Below are 18,857 nucleotides of genomic sequence, written 5' to 3' on the forward strand. Positions count from 1 at the left end.
ACAGAATCTGTTTGAATGGCCTCCTGGAAGGTGAGGAGAGAGAGATGGGGCGAGAGCCTGGGGATCTGCCAGGCCGGCAGCACTTCCAGTGATGAAACACAGCACGTGGCAGAACGGTTGGTGGGTCTAACGCACCCTTCACCACCCCATCCCTGCCCCGTCGTGCCAGCCCCCGTCAGACCCTCGCTGTACAAGAGGATGCAGTTTTGCTAGCAGAGAGACCCAGAGCCTACGTGTGCAGGGCTCGTATCTGCTGGGTACTTTCTGCACGGTCTTGGTCTTGCTCCAGCACCAAAACCTGTGTCTGTGCAACCTGTCTAGACATGGTGTAGGGCTGACTGCAGGCTTCTCACTGGTAAAACGGAATTGGGCATCTTCTCTCTATGCTTTAGCTATTCTTTCATAGAATAGTACATCCACAAAGATGAAAGTAGGTAAAAAGGGCCTTCCCCTGTATGTCACTTGCTGAGACTGGAGTATATTAAAATTTATAACACCAGAAACATTTTGTTCTAAAAAGGGGAATTCTACTCTCAGCTCCAAAAAAAGAAACCCAAGAGGGGACTTGAAAAGACGGGAAGGATCCGAGTGACTACAAAGGAGTTTACCTCTGCAGGCTCTTGGCCTCTCACCTGTCTGCACAGCAGCTTGTTGAGAGTAGGAGATCGAGGTGTGATGTTGGGGGGAAGGATCTTCCAGCGGTGACGGCCTTCCTGGTTGGGAGAACGGACTGCCAGCTGCAGGGACTCCGCTGGGACTCTCAGAGAGGAACACGTTCCCACGGGCTGGGAGCGGATGGAGGTGATGGACCCTAGGAAACAGAGAGAATGCAGTCACCACCACCGCTGGTGTGGGGGCTGTGAAGGTTTGAGGCAGAACCGATACCCACAGACTCCAGGAGGGGACTAAATGCAGGAGGGGAAAGGAAAAGTCTAATGTGGTTGAAATCCCAAGCCTCAGCACAAGCCTTGGGCAGTGCCAGGATTAAAAACCAGGTGTCCCTTGTCCTGTCTCCTGCTTTGAATACTAGGCCATATCTTGGAATGCTAGGCAGGGAGGTTACAGATGAAGTCTCCTCTGCAATTCAGCAGCATTACAATATATATATCGCCTGTTAAAAACCTTACGCTCACAGCCTCTATTTTCAGTTTCAGGTAACAGGAATCTTCTCTTGCAGCTGCTGCAACACGCAGGGTGGCTGGTGGCCACCAGGACCACATAGCAGCAACTGAAGGGCAGAAGGTGGGGTTGCATTTGAAACCCTGCCATTGCTGCTTTCCTGGTAGCATTGCTTTGGGTGGATTTGTAAAAGGATGTTGCCTGTTTGGAGAACATGGATCGGGGAAGTCTGGTGGCTGTGCCGGATCCTCTGAGTCAGGATGCCTCGGTTCTCTTTGCAGTGCTGCCAGGGACGGGCTTGCAACCTTACGCTGCTCTGCCACATGGAGGCAAGAGCAGCACTGCTCAGCTCCCTTGAAGCCTCCAGAGCTCGACTTACAGGTCCAACCTACAGCCTCGTACAGCCAGTGTGCACCCTGCCACCGACTTCTCCGGGATGAGACACCCGTACAGGCATGCATAGGGCAGTTTTCCCATTCACTACAGCTCAAACACTACCACCACCATCTGTTCACGAGGCAGATCTTGGCTGAACATGGGCTGATCAGCAGCATGGAGACCATTTCAAATGCTTTGACAGTCCCTGAGCTCATGTATTAGACAGGAATCGCTCTCTTCCTGAAGGCTCCCAGTCTCCTGGCTGAGTCTAAAGGCAATCCCTCCTCCCCAGCCCCTTCGTGGTGCTGCTTTACTGCAGTTCTGCGTTGTTTGAAAGATCTTTTGCTTTTTTATTTTTTTGGCTGCAGGATTTATTGTCCTCATTAGCTTGAAACCCAACGTCTGTTTCTACATTGCTGCTCCATGTTAAAAACACAGCTATCCATCACTTCAAGAGATCTCGCCCAGAGGTCAGGGAACTTGAACCTATGACAAAAGCCATCCAGACAGACTGCAGTTGCATTTCAGAAAGAGATTTGTTGTTGGGAAGAAAGAAAAGTTAGTGTTTAATCATTTTTCTTTTGGAGCTTTTCTCCAGAACACCACAGAAAGAGCAGAACAGTGAGCTTCCCGCCCCCCAACCTGCCCCATTTCTCCCTAGTTCTTTTTTGGGCTCCCCTACAGCCCAGTTTCAGTGCGAGTCTGTACTGTTCACGTGCTAATCCAGGCTTTATGAAATGTTTTTTATGGTCCAGAAAAACTTTGTCATAAAATCTGTCACAAACATGGTCATAAAATCAAAACCCTATGCTCTCCTCCCCATCCTTAGTTGGAATTTCCTTCTATTGGAAACTTTCCATCTAGCTCTCATATAGGAAACCCAAAACCCCTCTAAACTGCATACTCAAGAACACTGAATATCTGTGGACTTGTATGTTTTTCTTTTGTTTTTCTTGTAAATCAGGAAACTGCATCTAAGACCAAAATAACACAAGACCTGGTCAATACACATCTCACAGTGTGTAGTCACCAAAGTATTGGGAGAAGACCAGACATCCTTAAGTGACATTGAAAAGTCCATAAAAGCACAAATGCTAATGTGAGTCTCTTTATGTGCTCAGTTTTACTTGCATGTAACTTACGGCACCGTGACTTTAAATCAGAGTTTGGTCAGCTCAGAAGCAGCACAACTCTGGGTGATGTTGGTTGGATGCATCTACCAGACCAGGTAAAAAGTAAGCCCCTGTCATATCCATTGGTTAAGTACTCTTGGAGAGAAATTTGGGAAACATGAGAAAATTCTTGCTCAGTTCTACCCACCCCTGCCAATATCACAGCAGTTTTATACTGGTATAAAACCTGATTTACACCCACTACAGAGATGAAAACCAACCCCAGTAGTCCAGCCATGAAACTCAACCTCTGTTTTCTTTGCTTAGCAAGGAATTTGCAGGTGAAATAATAATAAATACTGAGTAGAGAACATTAACCGGTATCCAGAGAGTTTGAACAAATATAGAGTTACTTCACCCAAGGAAATCAGAGCAGATCTTGCCAGCCCCACCAGCGTTTGCAAACCCACTACTCATCTGTCCAAGCAGTTCTTGCATTTCAAACAATGTTTCATCAAAGGAAACCAGGCTGGTAAGTTCTTGGGAGCCACTCAAGAAGCACATGTGCTTTTAGGGAGACAGATATTTTCTTTCGTATCGATTTCCCCTTCAAATCAACTTGCACAACAAAAGATATAGAAAGGCATTTTAGGGGAAATGTATTTGGATGCAGTTGGGTAAATGTATACTCAAAGGCTCCGTGTAGCTCGTGATTCCCTGGCTGCGGGGTCTCTCCACAAGATTCATTATAAGGCCAGGCTAGGGAGGCACTGGAGAGTGGTTTCTAATCTTTATGCTCCCAAAGAAACCCCTGCATCTCTGAACTCAATGTACCGTGCTAAAAAGATACTGCTCTGAGACTGAAGACTGCCTGAAACAATAGCTGTAAAGGAGCTCTGTCAGGAAGTAATACCGACTCCGGCTTTTATTCATGTTGATTTTATTGATTTGTAGTCATGATGTCAGGGCTGATCACTTCAGAAGAAATGTGCAGCTCGTACCCTTTTCCTCAGCTAACAGCCTGTCCTCTATGCCTCCGACATTGCTTGGGAGCCTGGCTTCTCCCCAGTCAAACACCCAAGACGCCAGCTTTCTCCTGAGAAAATGCAGTGACGTGATAAAAACACAAAATTATGCAGCGTGTGGGAAACTGCAGTCCTGCTGATGGTACCAAATCGAAGCAAGCAAGCCCTGGCTCAGCCCACATTCCGCGTGGGTGGCTTACCCCCCATCTAACCACCACACGTACCTGCTGCCCCATGGTTTAGGCTAGGAGGAGGAAGGGAAAACTCCACGAGCAGTACCTCTTTGAGATTTGCAGGGATACGTTTCCATCTCCACCTCGTGGAGGGGGAAAGGGGCTTTCGCTGGCATCACCGGCCGGAACATGTAGCTGTCGTTGGGCAAGGAGTGCATACGGGAAACGGAGATCTTGCGGACCGTCAGCAGGTTTTGAGAGTCCTGTGGCCTCAGAGAGGCTGCGCCGCCCTGCAAAGCAAGGAGACAGGGAGACGGGGTCATTCAGCATCTCGGTGGTGAATTTAGAGCAATCTCCTTCTTGTCTGCTTTTTGTTTTAAAACCTTGTGCAGATGTTCCTCTTGGCATCTTACAGAGACTCTGCAGCCCTGGTGACTGCAACGGGATACCAAAGCTATGCTGTGCTAGCTGAGTAAAGAGCTCAAGTTGCGGCTGGAGTAAAATGAGGCATCAGTGACCCACCACTAAGCTGATTCTTGGACACCATAGAGAAAAAGTAAGGTCTAGGAAAATGGGGCCCACCCTCTAAACACATGAGAAAGCCAGCATTTCTCACACTGTTCTGCTCTGAATTTCCCAAGGATGCTTTCAGCCCGGCCTGGGTGGTGATGCCCTTCTCCTCAAAGCTACTCTGGGACAGATGATGGGCAAAATTGGCCAGTCCTGGGCCACGCTGACCAAGGGTACCAAGTGTTTCTGGAAATTCATGTATTATCTCGTCAAAACACACATACAGGCAGACATTTAAACATACACGTTTACACAACTGCAAACCCTGCGACCTCTCTCCTACAGCATGGAGCATTTTAGGCACCACTGACCCCAGAAGAAGACAGCCACATGGCAGGAGGCAGAGGGAAGGAGAAAACATCATGGCAGCACATATGTGGGTGTGGAGCCTGTTTGGGGATAGAAAAGGGATTTCTCTGTGTTTGCTCTCGCTGTGAAATGGGTCTGGTTGGAAGTGCCTGGACAGAGCATGTCACAAACCTTAAACTTGATACCTCGCTGCTTCTCTGAGGCCCTCATCACTTCAGGCACCTTACAGCAAATTTATCCTGGGGTCTTAGGAAGCTTTAGGGATTCAAACGATGTCTCTGCGGTGCTGATGGAGCAGCTGTGAGAGGTGGTGCCACGACTTGGCCAAGTGTTGGGGGAGTGGGAGCCCTTGGCACAGGACCTGCAACCTGGCTCCCGGCCCCGAGGTTTTGGTCCTAGACACATTCCCCTCACAATTTACCACGTTATCTAAAGTACGACTAATCGCTCTGGTTTTCCTTTAACGTCAGCCTCCCAGTGACTGATTGAAAACATTTTCCCAGCTGCATGTCTTAAATTAAATGTATTTTGCTTTGCTCTGCCGGGCTGTTTTCCCTCTCTGCTAGCAAAATCTGGGCCTGAGATCCCTTGCTGGATAGTTTGGAGGTCACCAAGGATCTGGTTAAATCTGTTTTTTCCATATATTTCTGGCTTACAAATTTATTTCCTCACATCCCTAAAGAGACACATCCCGAGACAAATTACTTGATGCTTTTACACTGTTGAGCTTGGCTAAGAAGATGGGGGGTTCAGGAGCAATTATTTACAGGTAGTTGTCATCCAGCACTGACCGCGGCCTTGCCCAGCAGCCCTCCGGGTGCAACCCAGGTCTCTCGTCTGATATATTAATGCATCAGAAGTGTGGCTGTGCCAGTTGGCCTCTGGCCATTACAGCTAATAAGCTATCAGCATCACAACACCTGAGCTGAACGCAGGCGGGCAATTGTTAACATCCCGGTGCCACACAGAGAACAAAAGGTCTTGCTCCACTTTCTCAGTAGTCTAACAGAAGGATCACAGTATTTGTCTATTAAATAGGGCCACAAAAATGATCAGGGGGATGGAACGCCTCTCCTATGAGGAAAGGCTGAGAGCATTGGGGTTGTTCAGCCTGGAGAAGAGAAGGCTTCGGGGAGACCTTATTGCGGCCTTTCAGTACTTAAAGGGGGCTTATAAGAAAGGTGGGGACAAACTTTTTAGCAGGGCCTGTTGTGACAGGACAAGGGGGAATAGTTTTAAACTAAAAGAGGGTAGATTTAGACTAGATATAAGGAAGAAATTGTTTACAATGAGGGTGGTGAAACACTGGCACAGGTTGCCCAGAGAGGTGGTAGATGCCCCATCCCTGGGAACGTTCAAGGTCAGGTTGGACGGGGCTCTGAGCAACCTGATCTAGTTGAAGATGTCCCTGCCCACGGCAGGGGGGTTGGACTAGACGACCTGTAAAGGTCCCTTCCAACCCAAACTATTCTATGATTCTATGATTCTAAATCTCAGTTCGTCTTTACAGGATCTTGTATTTGTCTTCTCTGGCTGGGACAAATGAACAGAAATTTTTAAGGTTTCGGCTATTGAGACCCAAGGGATGTGGGCACATTACAAATGGCTTCAAAGCCACTGTAATAAGTACCTGAAATATGAAACATGGACAGGAAGCTTGTTGGCTCACACCTGGTGAGCTGCTCCCGACAGCTAGGAAGGTTTGGAGACATACCACCATGGGCACTGTTGCTCCTCCTCTTTGGTGGGAAACGGCTGATGCACTTGGGAGCCTGATCCCATGCCCTGGAAATCCATGTGGCTCCTTCAAAACCCATGAAAGCCCAAGCTGGACCAGTGCTGCTGAGACTGCGTATGGTGAACCTTGCCTGCAGGCACCCTGAGAGCTTGGCAGGATCCCAGGCATCTGATAGAGATGTGCAAGGTGGGAGCCTACTCGCCGTGGGACCCCTCCCAGGCCAAGTAGAAAGGCATTAAATTGACCGTAGAGGCTCGTGGTGATGCAGCTCAGAGGCTCTGTTAAGCATCTTTAATCAGTGAGCACAACTCCTTTGTCTTGTGTCTGGGAATCAATAGTCTGTTGGAGCTCTGATTTTGCTCTGCTGCGGAAGGAGCTCAGGAAGAAATAATCCTGCAAATACTTCCACAGGATGTGACTCTTCCTGGGTGATTAAAAGGCCAGAAGATACTCTGTAAGCAAAGGTGACTGGCAGGATACCCTGGAAGAGGGAACACTGTAAATTCTCAGAGGCCTGGAGCCAAGAGCCTGCAAAGAAGCCGTGGGCAAAATTCACAGAGGAAGGGCTCCTCCTGATCCCTCTCCGAAGGCATGCGTCTCCAGCACTGTGAGCGAGCTTAGCCATTTCCCGCAGCATCTGCGGTGGGGAAGGCAGAGGCACAACAAGGGCAGGAGGTAACTCCCTGCCTGTGCCTGCCAATGCTGGCATCCCTGCACAGGCCAACTCCGGTGGCATCTGGGGTTGTGCTGTTGTTCCCCGCAGAGGTAACAAACTCTCAGCTCTGCCAGCAGAAACCCAGGACCCCTTGCAGTTGCATTTACAAAGAAGTCCCAAATTTTGCCTGTCCCTTAAAGATGCCTTCCCTGTGATTGCCCTTTGAGCCTCTGCAGCTTCTAGGTGGCCAAGCTAATGGACACCCTGCAGAGCTACGAAGGGAAACTTCCTTGAGGATTGTACCTTCGTATCACTCATCTTGCACAGGGGAAACCCTTGGTCATCAAGAGCTTAATCTAAGCCTAGCATTTGCTTGGAGATGCTGTGAGATACTTGCCACTACAAGGTGCTTTGATAGTCATGACAGAGGTCAGGTAATAAAGGGGAAAATGGCCCAAGTCTAAAGCAGATCAATTCTAGGTGGCCACTGGAAGTTCTCTGATGACAGCAAGTGTGCTCCCTACTGCAGCATGTGCAGCTTCATCACTGACTGCGGCTCGCAGGTTCTCGTGCCCACCGGAGGACATCTGGAGCCCATTTACCCCGAGGAAGGCACTGTGCTGCAGCAGGGCAAACGGTGCAATATCGTTACGTGATGTGACCTGGGCACTGGTTCATGGTGCAATTGGGAGGGACTGAGCAGAGGGGGCTACAGCCCTTCTGGTCTGCTGGGTGATCTCCCCAGAACATCTCCTGAATCCACAGCTCCGGTGCTTGCTGAAAGCTTAACGTGTTGATCTACTTATGCCTTTGTTTCCTCAATACTGTATCATGAATAGGTTCTTATAGTAACAGTAAGAAAACCAAACTGGGCTGTTTTCTCCACAAAGGACTCTGCCTGCCTCCAGCTCTCAATACATCATTTGAAGACAGACTGCTCACACATCACATCGCACATCAAATGTGAGACTTTTTTTAGCTAAAAAGAGTATTTCATTCGTGTCCCTGGCAGAGTCGCTGGGACACGTTCTTTGCCCAGCCCCTGCACACGCAAAGGCAGTACGAAGGACAGAGGATGGAAACGACTGTTGTGGCTGTGAAGTGACAGGTTTAGGACAATTCAGACACCACCGCTAGCTGCACAGCACCAAAGCACAATGCCACAACGCAGAAGCAACGGCGCGACGTCATTCACCTCAGCCTTGTGGCCTGGGGTTTTGTGGGAAGGTGTCAGGACATGGTAGGAAACAGAGCGGAAGGACGGGATTTCCATCATGGGAGCCTCTGCCCCCTCCAGCGTGTCTGAGTCTGGGATGGCTAAAGACACATTCTCACAGCTCAGCGCCTCCTTCAAATTGGGGAGATAAAAAGCATCAGTAGCAGAGCAAGGCTGGGTCTTAACGCTCGAACACGTTTGCCCCATGGTATTTCCTAGCGGCCCCACTCATCCAGAGCAGGAAGGAAAAGAAAAGGAAATGTGGGCTGCAAAAACTGGCACAAATGGCAAGAAAATACAGAGTGTCTTGCAACACCTTCCAGGGTGCCCATGCCACCGTCAGTGGCAGGATTAGTCATACAGACCTCTACGTATTTAACCTCTTCAGTGCAGCTAGCAGGGAGCGCAGCACCGAGCTGCCAGCCATCCACGCCTGCCCAGCACAGCCTGGGTGTCTGTGAGAGGTGAGTGAGGGCATCGCCACAACCCAGCTCCGCCGCGCTGCCTCGGCCTCACTACCGCACGAGGAGGGGGAGCCCTGCCTTGCAAATCCTCACCTGCATTCGAGCAATCTCATCCGCAGGGGGAAATCTGTGGCCAGCTCCCTGCTCACGCTGTTCTCCCCCTGGGGAGCATCACCTCTCACTATATGGGTTTTCTAGGGCTAAGAGGAGGCTCTGCATGGCTCCTGATGTGCTCGGGAGGTATTGGAAGATGAGGAAAACCCAGGGAGAATGAACTCAGTTTGCAATCACAGCCTAAGTGAAAGGATGTGCCCTCTCTTCCCCCAGTGAGAAAAGCAACCTGGGTGTTTATGGTGCATTTTCCTGCAGAAATGTCTATTAGAAACTACAATCAAATAGTGAATTCCCTATTGCCGTGTAACTAAATTTCTTTTTACTTGACTTAATACAGTCTGATAAATTTTACAAAAATCTAATTTAATGTAATTTAATCTCAAAGCCCCCATTGATTTTGCAGTAGATTTACTTGCGATCATGGTGACAAAGCAATTCTGTGTTCACTCTTAATCATACACTACTGACATGGGATGAGACAATTATCTCATGCCCCTCCTTCCCCCCCTGAGTTCTGATTGCCCTATTTTTCTAGAGGACTAATAGAAATCAAAGAGCAGACAGTGTCTGGAAAATCAACCCAGGAACCTCCAGCTTCTTGCTGAGGGGCTCTGACAATTTCCAGGTCCAAGGCAGCCATGCCCTAAGCAGAGCATGAGCCAGTTGGAAGCTGCATCTTACACCAGTGCCAGCCATGCCCTCCTGAGCTGCGCACTACGATTTGCTTGAGGCTCCTCTGGAAATCCCAAACTGGGATTAAAAAGAACCTGAGAAGTATTTCTGTGTCTGTGTGAAAGGAATTTACGTCATCCTTTGCTGCCTGTGTCAGGGCTGACAGTGCCAGCGTTCCCAGGGCTTTATGAGATTGCTCCCTGGTGCTGCTGCCCATGTTAAAATGACAAGGACCGATGCGTTGGATGGGAGAGCAGGACAGGACCTGTGGCTATTATGCTTCTGAATTTAGAATTCACAACCTTTGAATGAACTGGAAATGGCAAGAGATGGACTTTCAACCCTCCCTCAGAACAATGGTCAGGACAGCATTAGCCCTGAAGAATGCATTTCAAGCAGCCTTCCACCTCAGGGAGGCCTCCTGAGATGACTCAAGATGTGGAGGTGGCGGTGACATCTCTGTCGTATGATGACCCAGGAAAGCTGCATTCCTCCCACACTGCCTTGTCTCCTGCCTCTTTGGCTCTGTGTCACTCGGGATCTGACTGCCTGATAATCAGACAGCAGTGACTGGAGAGAAACATCCCCTCCCTACCCTGAGCACAAGAAAAGCAGATGCTTTGTGTGAACTATTACTTCACCTGCACCGCTGACTCTGACTTCATGCTCTCCTGACTTCTGTAGGGTGCCCTGCTCTCCGGGGCCGCTGCACCTCCCCTGCTCCCACTGGTGGCCGAGGTGGTTGCTCCTCTGGACATCTCCAACTCAATCTCAGCATCCATCTCAGCATCCTCCTTGGCCTCCTTGTTGCTCTCCTCCAAGTGCTTCATCAGCACTGCCACCACTACGTTGACTAGGACGAACTGTGCGATGAGGACGAAGGTGACGAAGTAGACAGGGGAGATAACAGGCAGGTAACTGAGGCAGTGCTTGTCTTCCCGAGTGCATTCCCGGAGAGTGTCCTGCAACAGAGGGGGAGAGGTGAGGGATTAATAAGGGCTGGGGCTCTGCTTGGGCTCCAAATACAGAAACATCAAAGATAATCTGCTGCGGACTGAAAAGCATGTAATTACATAACCCAGGCACAATAGCTTGTAGGTACAATAAAATCAATAGAAGAAAATATGGACACCATGAATTACATCATCTACAAAGAGGCGGATTGTGTTATGTCCCAAAGGCACAGGGCACAGAGTACATGGTTACTCCTCTCAGCCGCAAGAACTGGCATAATTTTCCTGAAGTATTTTATATATGTTAAAAAGAATGAAGTTTTGGGCTGGGCAAGACTTAGGACAAATTATGCCTTGAAAATACACTTGGCCTTTAAATGGGAAATTAATTTTGATGTTTTAAAAGGAAAGGAAACCTTTTTTTTTTTCACACAAGAGTTGCCTAAATTTGTTTGAAATCTGTATCTATATACCTACGGAGAGAAGAAAGTACCCAGACAGAGATTGCACACACCTTCATGATACCATTCCAGTTGTCCCCCGTTGACACCCTGAAGAGGGTGAGAAAGGCCATGCCAAAGTTGGTGAAAGTCGCGTGCCGGCTCAGACCTTCACAAGGATTTTCCTCACTGCAGTCTGCAGGAGAGAGAAGGAGAAGCACATCAGTGAAGCCATGTTTGCCAGTATTTATTCAGAGCAGCCCCCCAAACCTGGCGCTGAGACCCTGAGATATGTCACGCTGATACATGGCATCAGGGAGGACTGCTAAGTGGTGATCTCATGGTGGTCTGCAACTACTGAAGGGCAGCTGCAGAAATCATGTAGCCAAACTCTTCTCAGTGGAGGCAAATGATAGAATGGACAGCAACATACTGTGGCTTAGGAGGTCCAGGTTGGACATTAGGAAAGTTGTTTTCATCTGGAGAGCCCAACAGTCCTGCAACAGATCATCAGAGAGCTAGGGGAGCTCTGTCTTTGGAAGTTTTCAAGATTTGGATAGACAAAGCCACAGCTACTCTGAGCTACTGATGGGGCTTCAAGTGGGAGGCTGGGAGGGGGCCTCCAGAGGCCTCTTCCACCAACATTTCTGTGATTGTCTTGACTTTACCCCAACAGGCAGAGCCAACACAAAGAGATCTAAAGGAAGGTGGAAACAGCCAGACTTGCTGGGGTGTCTCAACAAATACTGCTCTACAGTATCCTTTGTCTGTTATCCTCTTGATTACGTCCTTGTCTTGATTATTTTTTACAGGGCATATCTACCATGAGGGATATTTCACTGAGATAAACTGGAGCAATTTGACAGGTTTTCCCCTGAGAATTAATATACTAATGAATGTAAATTGAACATATGAAATGTCCCTCTTTCCATAAAACACAGGCTTATTAAATATTCATTAGGACAGGCAGCAATGCCTCTTGCAAGAGCATTTCACTATTAGGTATTTATTTCAGAGGCAAGTAGGAAGGAAAACCAGAAAAGCAAACAGAAAAAAAAACCACAAATGATCAGTCTTGGAAAGCAAGCAAGTTCTTGTGGCTGATATGGACTAGCAGTGATGGGGAAAAAGAAGTGAAAGTATTTCCCAGTAAAATCAGGATGGGAAGCGGTGTGCTGACTGCCTGCAGCTTGCCCCAGACAAGATCAGGGCTTTCCCAGTCTCTGACCACATGCTGTGGTTACCTGGGGATTGGCATTGGCAAGGTGCGTGCGTGGAAACACAAAAGGGATTCAGAGCAGCAGAAGGTGCCTCTATGAATAAGACATTTTTCACCTTTGTGGCTGAACAAATATATACCTATATATCTAGATATGTAATATAAAGATCACAGTATTTCATTTTTTCCAGAATTTGTTGGAGACTGAAAATAATTTGTCTTTGGTTGAAAGAAATATTCTGCTTTCAGGCATTTGTAATCTGAGCAGAGGGCTGGACTCATAAAGGGGATTAATGACACCCATAAAATCACCGCAGAGGAAGGGCCCTTCTGATGCTCTTGAAGCCCTAATTGGGATGCAAGCACTGAGAAGGCAGACACATCTCCTTCGAACAGCATGTTTGAAGGCAGTGACTGACTGCTTTGGCCTGGCTAAGATGGGCAAGGTAGGGCTATAGTGTTTTCTCTCTGACTCCACCTGATTTTCTTTTTAGTGGTGGACACATTCATGATCAGCTCCGCAGTATCCTCAAGCCGGAGGAATAAATGATGCTGGACTATCAGGAACCAGTGGATGCTACCTGATTTATGTAGAAAGGGGAAGGTGATGCTGAGAAGAACAATGGAAAGACAAGACTTGGGTAGCTGGAAGAGCAATGTCAGCCAAGCGCAGAAAACTAATGGAGTGTGGTGGAAGCTCCGAGGAGGGACGTGTTTATGGTGGCATCTCTCCAGCACGAATCTGACTACCATCCAGCTTTACAGACTCATGTTCTGTCTTAAGTAGCAAACTTCCATCTTTCTGAACATATCCATGCTGGTCAATTATATTTAAACAGTAAATAGTTCCTCTACAGCTAAGGGTGGTGTTGGACAAATCTCTAAATGTGTGTGTGTGCATGTTAGACGGGTTCTGTATTACATCCTTATGTGTCATCTGTGACCCTGAGATCAAGAGAAAACTTTAATCTTCAGCCTGTGAGCTGTGAAGCTAAGGAAGGCCCAAGAATGAGAGAGAGAAGAAAGGAAACAGCTAGATACCAAATAAACATCAACCGGATGAAATAAATTGTGTCAGGCACATTACTCACCCAGCTTGCCAAACAGTTCCACTCCCAGGGCAGCATAGATAAAAAACAGGAGCATAAAAAGTAGGCCAAGGTTCCCTACCTACACAAGGAGAAAGCAGAACAAGGGTCAGGCAAGTTGAGGTCACGAATTAAATTGCTCCATCACATTTTCAACACAAGCAAAAGAGGGACTGGTGGCCAGAGGCTAATCATCATCTCCTCTGGCTTCCAACACCCTGGTCTCCTTTCACGGTTCTGCTTTATCAGACCCAAAGAAATCTCCTGTGTTGGGGAAAGAGCAGATGCTCTCATGTGCAAAGCAGTCTCTGTGGCTGGTGCCTCTCCATCGCCCTTCCACTTACCCAGGATGCTACCTTCATCTAATTTGGCCAACCCATAGCTATAGCTTCAGCAGTACTTAGCCCTGCACTTTAGTACAGTGGTAGTTTAAGTGACCTGGTGCTCTAGTTTGAGTTTTAAGGGCCTTTCCCTTCTGTTTGCCAGGTTTGAGACTCTAAGCACGAAGGCTGAGGGTTTCAAGACAGTGACATGAACAAGACACATCTCAAGCCACAAGAGGAATTGCCTGGTTTTCAAAAGTTTCGCTGGCCTGGAGGGCTTTCAGAAAAGGAACATATACTCCAGTAAGATATAAAGCTCTCCTAGCCTTGCCACTTTACAGATATTTCTCAACAACAACTACTTGAATTTTAGCTTTCAGTATCTCAAAGATACTGAAAAGCCTTATTCCATATGCCATCACTTAAACGCAGGCACCTTGCAGTTCAAACACTGCGTGGTGTGCTACTATTAGGTATTAACATGCACTGCAAGCTGGCTGAAGGGAATGGTAATAGAAGTGCAATGACGCTAAAGGGAATACGAAGATTCTTAATAACAATGGCAATACAGTTATCCGCACTGGAGTCAATCACTACGTGGGGTCTAAGCCTTTAAAACATCTCAAAGAGTAGATTTTTTGTGATTCAGGCAGAGAACACGAAGGGTAGAGTAACCACTAGCTAACGACCTGCATTTTACCTGCAACTAACTCTGGTCATATTTACCTTTCCTGCCACTTTTAAATGCCTTGTTTCTATCGGCTTGTAACAGAGATAGAGCGATCGAGTTCTCCAATTAGACATGGTGTCGCAAGCATCATTTTATCTCTAAATAAAAATGAACTAGGAGGTGATTCAGGTAGTCAGGCTGAGGGATCCATGATCTCCAAGGTATCTTCTAGCAAACACTACAGTTTGAGAGAGCTTTCTTCTCTGAGGCAGCACAGCCACAGTGTTCCTGGGTATGTTGACCGTGCTGCTTTATTTCATTAGAAAGGTTATCAGCATGATACCTGTTACAATAAAATTAACACAGCTATCACTTATGAAGTAGGGGGTTTTTTGTATTAAAGAAATGGGAATAGTCAAATCACCCAGTGGAGACTGTAATTGCTATGAAGCCTGCACTGGCTACTAAACATAGAGCTTTGCAATTCCACTAACATTATTACCATACTCCAGGGAATAATAGAGATAATACAGGGATGTGGATGGCTGGTCTGGATTATTTCATCTGCATGTACTGTCTTCTGGAGTTGTGTTTCCTAACTCATGGACCACTGGTGGTTTGTAAGACCTCAGAAGGCAGTCTGCAAAATGACTGCAAATTAGAAAACACAAGAAAACAGGCACACATGCAAATGCACACACATGCTGCCAGGGAGGCAAATAAGCAAATAATTAAAGAGAAGGGAAATAAAAGCGATAAGCAAGTTTTCTAGGTTGAGTGTAAATTAAAGCCTGATGTAGTACTGCAGAAGAGGGTCTTGAATTTTTTCAAAGCAGCCTATAAGGTGAATATTTTACTGCTCTTTCAATGCCTAATAAATCAGCCTGCAAACTTCTGGCATTGATGAAATTCCAAAGAATTTAGACTAACATCAAAGTTATTACCAGGTTATCAGTCAAAACTATTTTCTCTCTCTGAACATGCAAAGCATGTTATGAGCTGACATTTGCTCATAAACAATTTGCCTTTCTATCTAATGTGCATTTGTAAAAGATTCTGTATTTAAGATCGTGACTAATTACATTACTGAACCAACATGTCTCATAACTAGTCCTTCAAAGACCAGTTTACACTCATTGGGTTTGCTCTATAGGCTCAAGGCATCCCAGCCATAGGCATACTCTAAAAAAGCTAACAGAAGCATGTTTGCTAATGTGGTGTTTGCTGGTGTCTAAGGTTGCATTTGCCCTTGCCTGAGAGCAGACACATGGGCAGTTCCAAAGCTCAGCTGATGCACAGGATCTCTTGGGAAGTGACTGAATGTCTGATTGATGTGGAAACATGGCTACATGAAAGAGAGATGTGGGAGACAGCAGCAAGTCAAAGATCCTGGGATGGGTGATGGCACGACCTTTACTGTTAAACTCCACCCCAACGTGTTTCTAGAAATCCAGAGCTGCTCTAGAGTGTCAGCTAAGAAGCAGGTTGCTCCCCATGTGCACAAGAACAACCTGCTGCCCTGACCACCCACTGCAGATGTAGCATCCACATGGATATGTGCAGGCAGTTGGTGGCTCGTGAGGTTGGAGAAAGCATGAGTTTCTCAGCAGCCCACACACATCTGATGCTTAAGAGAATGTGGCTGAGCAAAATGGCTCACCTCTTGCTTAGGTGCTTCAGCAAAAACCGCTTGGTCTATTTGTGTAGCTTCTGGCTGTACTGAATCAGTACAAGTCAGTGCCAGATTTAATATTTTGTCAGTGCTAGCCCATGGCTCTCTGGTACATGTCCCTCAGGAAAGGAAAGGAAGGTCCTCTTCAGCCCATGGTCTTCACCAAGGCCTGAGCACAGAGAAGGACCCAAAGCATGTTCTCAGAGATGGGCTGAAGTGAAGGCAGTGAGGTCAGCCAGAGGCTGCTGAGTAGCAGAGAAGGCAGACTGGATGTGTGTCTGTGACCTTGGGTGAGTCATTCCTCTCCTGTAACTCAACGAACCCATTTGTAATACCCTTGCGGATAGGTAATTAGTGTCTCCAAAGCACTACTAAGACCAGACAAGAAAAAGATCGTGCATGAATCATGTTGCTGGGAGGAACGGGCAGGGGCAGGAGCACATCCAGGCACTTTTCTCCAGCAGCCAAAGGCTGGGTTGCCTGTGCTGGACTCCGCATCAGGGACAGACATCCAGCTCTGGTCAGCAACCTCAGCTTTGGCAGCCAGCCACCCAGGCAGGCTCTGAGAAGTGGTTCTGCTCTAGCAGCACTGAACAGGTCAGCCCATTCTCTGTTTATCCATCAAACTCTCCCTAACTTGGGCTGGTGCCTTTGGCTGGGCAGAGAAAACTACAGATAACCCCTCTCTCTGGCAGCCAGGGGCTACCCATCATCTGCTGTGGCTCCAGTGTTGAGGGGAGGCTGTGGCCTGTAGGGTGTGAAGCAGAGATGAAGAACATCTTGGAGCTGTTCTTGGTGCCCTAAATTACCTCAGAGATGCCACAAGAGAAGATGAAGACACTGGTGAGTATCTGCGATTCCTCCTTGACCTTCGCTTTCTGGCATCCTGGCTGTCATATACTGCTGGCAAAAGTGTCTGTCTGCCTGGGACAGAGGGATGCTGTGGGGAGAGAGGCAGAGTCCTCCATCCCACCCAGAGGAGCAGGGAGGCCCTGTGTGAGGACCTACCACCCTTCACCACAGTGCATCCCAGCTGGATCTGTGATCTACCGTTGCAAAAGCCCTGGAATAACCCTGCTCAGCGGCAAAGAATGCAACCCTCCTCTCCACACACCCAGCAAAACCCTTCTCCCACTGCCCCTGCACGGCCTGGGGAGGCTGTCTCTGCTTTAGCTCTTGTGGACATCACTGCTATTAGTTTTTTGTCTCCTCCTAAGTGAGACCGCAGTAGCTAAGCACCACTGCATGTCCCATCAGAGTTCAACCTCTGACCTATGCCAGTAAGTAAAAAGCCCGTATCTGCAGGCACTGGGAGGCAAAGCAACTATGCCAGGTTGTGTTAGCTTGGTATGCAAATGTGTTGCACCGATCCTGTACAACAGGACACCGGCCACCTGAGCACTATCACTTGTCTGTTGCACTGTCAGCTGTGTGATCCTACCCAAATCCCTCTAGATCCTGCTGGCCTCTACTCTCCTGTTCTGGGAGAGGCATTGATGAAATACATGTCTTCTGCTGCCCCACTCCTGCAATGGCTGGCTGAAGCACACTACAGTTCCTCCTGTGCCTCTTCCTGCTCTGACATCAATTATTTCTGCATCACTGGCCCACACCTTGGCATTTCAGTTGTCCATGCAGGCAATGCACGCAGCTCCCTGGGATGCCTGTCAAGAGCAATTTCTCATAAAACTAAGCCCCTGCCAATCCTTTCCAAGGACATGAGTCCTCCTCATCTTCCTTCCAGCACTCTCCAGGCAAAGCAATAAGCCTGGCAGCAGGAAAACACAGGCTAATTTATGCACTAGACCCAAGAGAAAATGGACACTTGTCTGCTTGGAAAACAGAGGCCATCTGTGTGAATTCCAGGACTAGTGGAAAGGGCCAAACAGACAGCCTTGGAGGCTAAAGTCATCTCACTGGTGCAACCACAAGGCCACTAGCTCCCCTTTCTCTCTACCTACTCAGCCCCATGGAGATCAGTGCTAACAGCCAGCAGAATGGTCATTTCTTTACCTAATGATTTCTGCTTCACTAGTCAAATTTCTCAGGCATCTCTGCACTTCTTTCCAGTGTGCAGCATAGCACACACATGCCTATCTTCCAGAATCTGTCTCATCTGCAATGCTTGCTGGTAAGACATTTCTATTCTTGCTCTCTGAGCTTCACAATCACTGTGGGTTTTCAGCATCTGGCAAAAGGCGGCTATTGTTTATGTCCCACAACTGCTGTTACACAATGCCAGAAAACCTCTTCAAGAGCTGAAGTTGACATAAGCACAGGAATTATAGCACCACGAAGAGTTAAACTCCTGGACAGGAGCAAACTACAGACTCTGTCCTTCAGGGCACTGATAGAATGAGGAGTTCTTCACTTTTTTGTTAGCACAGAGTCCATCTGGGGGGAGTTCCAAGCTTTGAAGACAAAGAGGAGGTATACTGTACAGTTCTGCATTTAATTAATGTGCCATCCACAGACCAAGTGAGAAAGATAAGGAAAAAGAACCCAGATCTTTTGATAGGAAAGTTCCACATTTTACTATTGTTGGCCCTGCAGAGCCAGGATGGCAATTGGACTGGACTCCACTTTGTCCTCTCCATCAGGAAGCGCACTGGCAGCTTAGCACTGACTGCAGGTTTTCTTACTGGCAATCAATACCAGAAGTGCTGTGCAGACTGAGCTGAGCTGCTCAGTATGGTGGATTCACTTACACAATGAGCATTTTAACCCAGCCAAATGCAAAGTTACAAATCCGAGAGCAAAGTGCAGGCCATGCTACAGAAAGGGTGAATTTTACTTTGGAAAGCAGGGGATGTGAAAAGGACTAAAGGATTACCATCGAATAGGAGTCTTACAGAGCAGACGTTTCTTACAAAACCAATGCAGCCATCAGATGTATAAGCAAGGGAATACTCAGCTGAAGCATAAGAGTGGCATAATTCATTACATA

General features: G+C 47.6%; 1 protein-coding gene across 1 annotated transcript in view; it reads right to left on the bottom strand.

Annotated features, from left to right (window-relative positions):
- Positions 1 to 632: 632 nt before the first annotated feature.
- CACNA1H (calcium channel, voltage-dependent, T type, alpha 1H subunit) overlaps positions 633 to 18,857 on the bottom strand; it is a gene marked incomplete at both ends in the record, with an annotated part of 82,377 nt that continues 64,152 nt past the window's right edge. The window contains 5 exons of the mRNA XM_009583407.1: positions 633 to 811; positions 3,914 to 4,077; positions 10,206 to 10,507; positions 11,013 to 11,134; positions 13,249 to 13,327. Coding sequence (XP_009581702.1) covers positions 633 to 811; positions 3,914 to 4,077; positions 10,206 to 10,507; positions 11,013 to 11,134; positions 13,249 to 13,327 — 846 coding nt within the window. The remainder of the gene's footprint in view (positions 812 to 3,913; positions 4,078 to 10,205; positions 10,508 to 11,012; positions 11,135 to 13,248; positions 13,328 to 18,857) is intronic.

The sequence above is a fragment of the Fulmarus glacialis genome, unplaced genomic scaffold, assembly GCF_000690835.1.
Source record: "Fulmarus glacialis isolate BGI_N327 unplaced genomic scaffold, ASM69083v1 scaffold27888, whole genome shotgun sequence".
Taxonomy (NCBI): Eukaryota; Metazoa; Chordata; class Aves; order Procellariiformes; family Procellariidae; genus Fulmarus; species Fulmarus glacialis.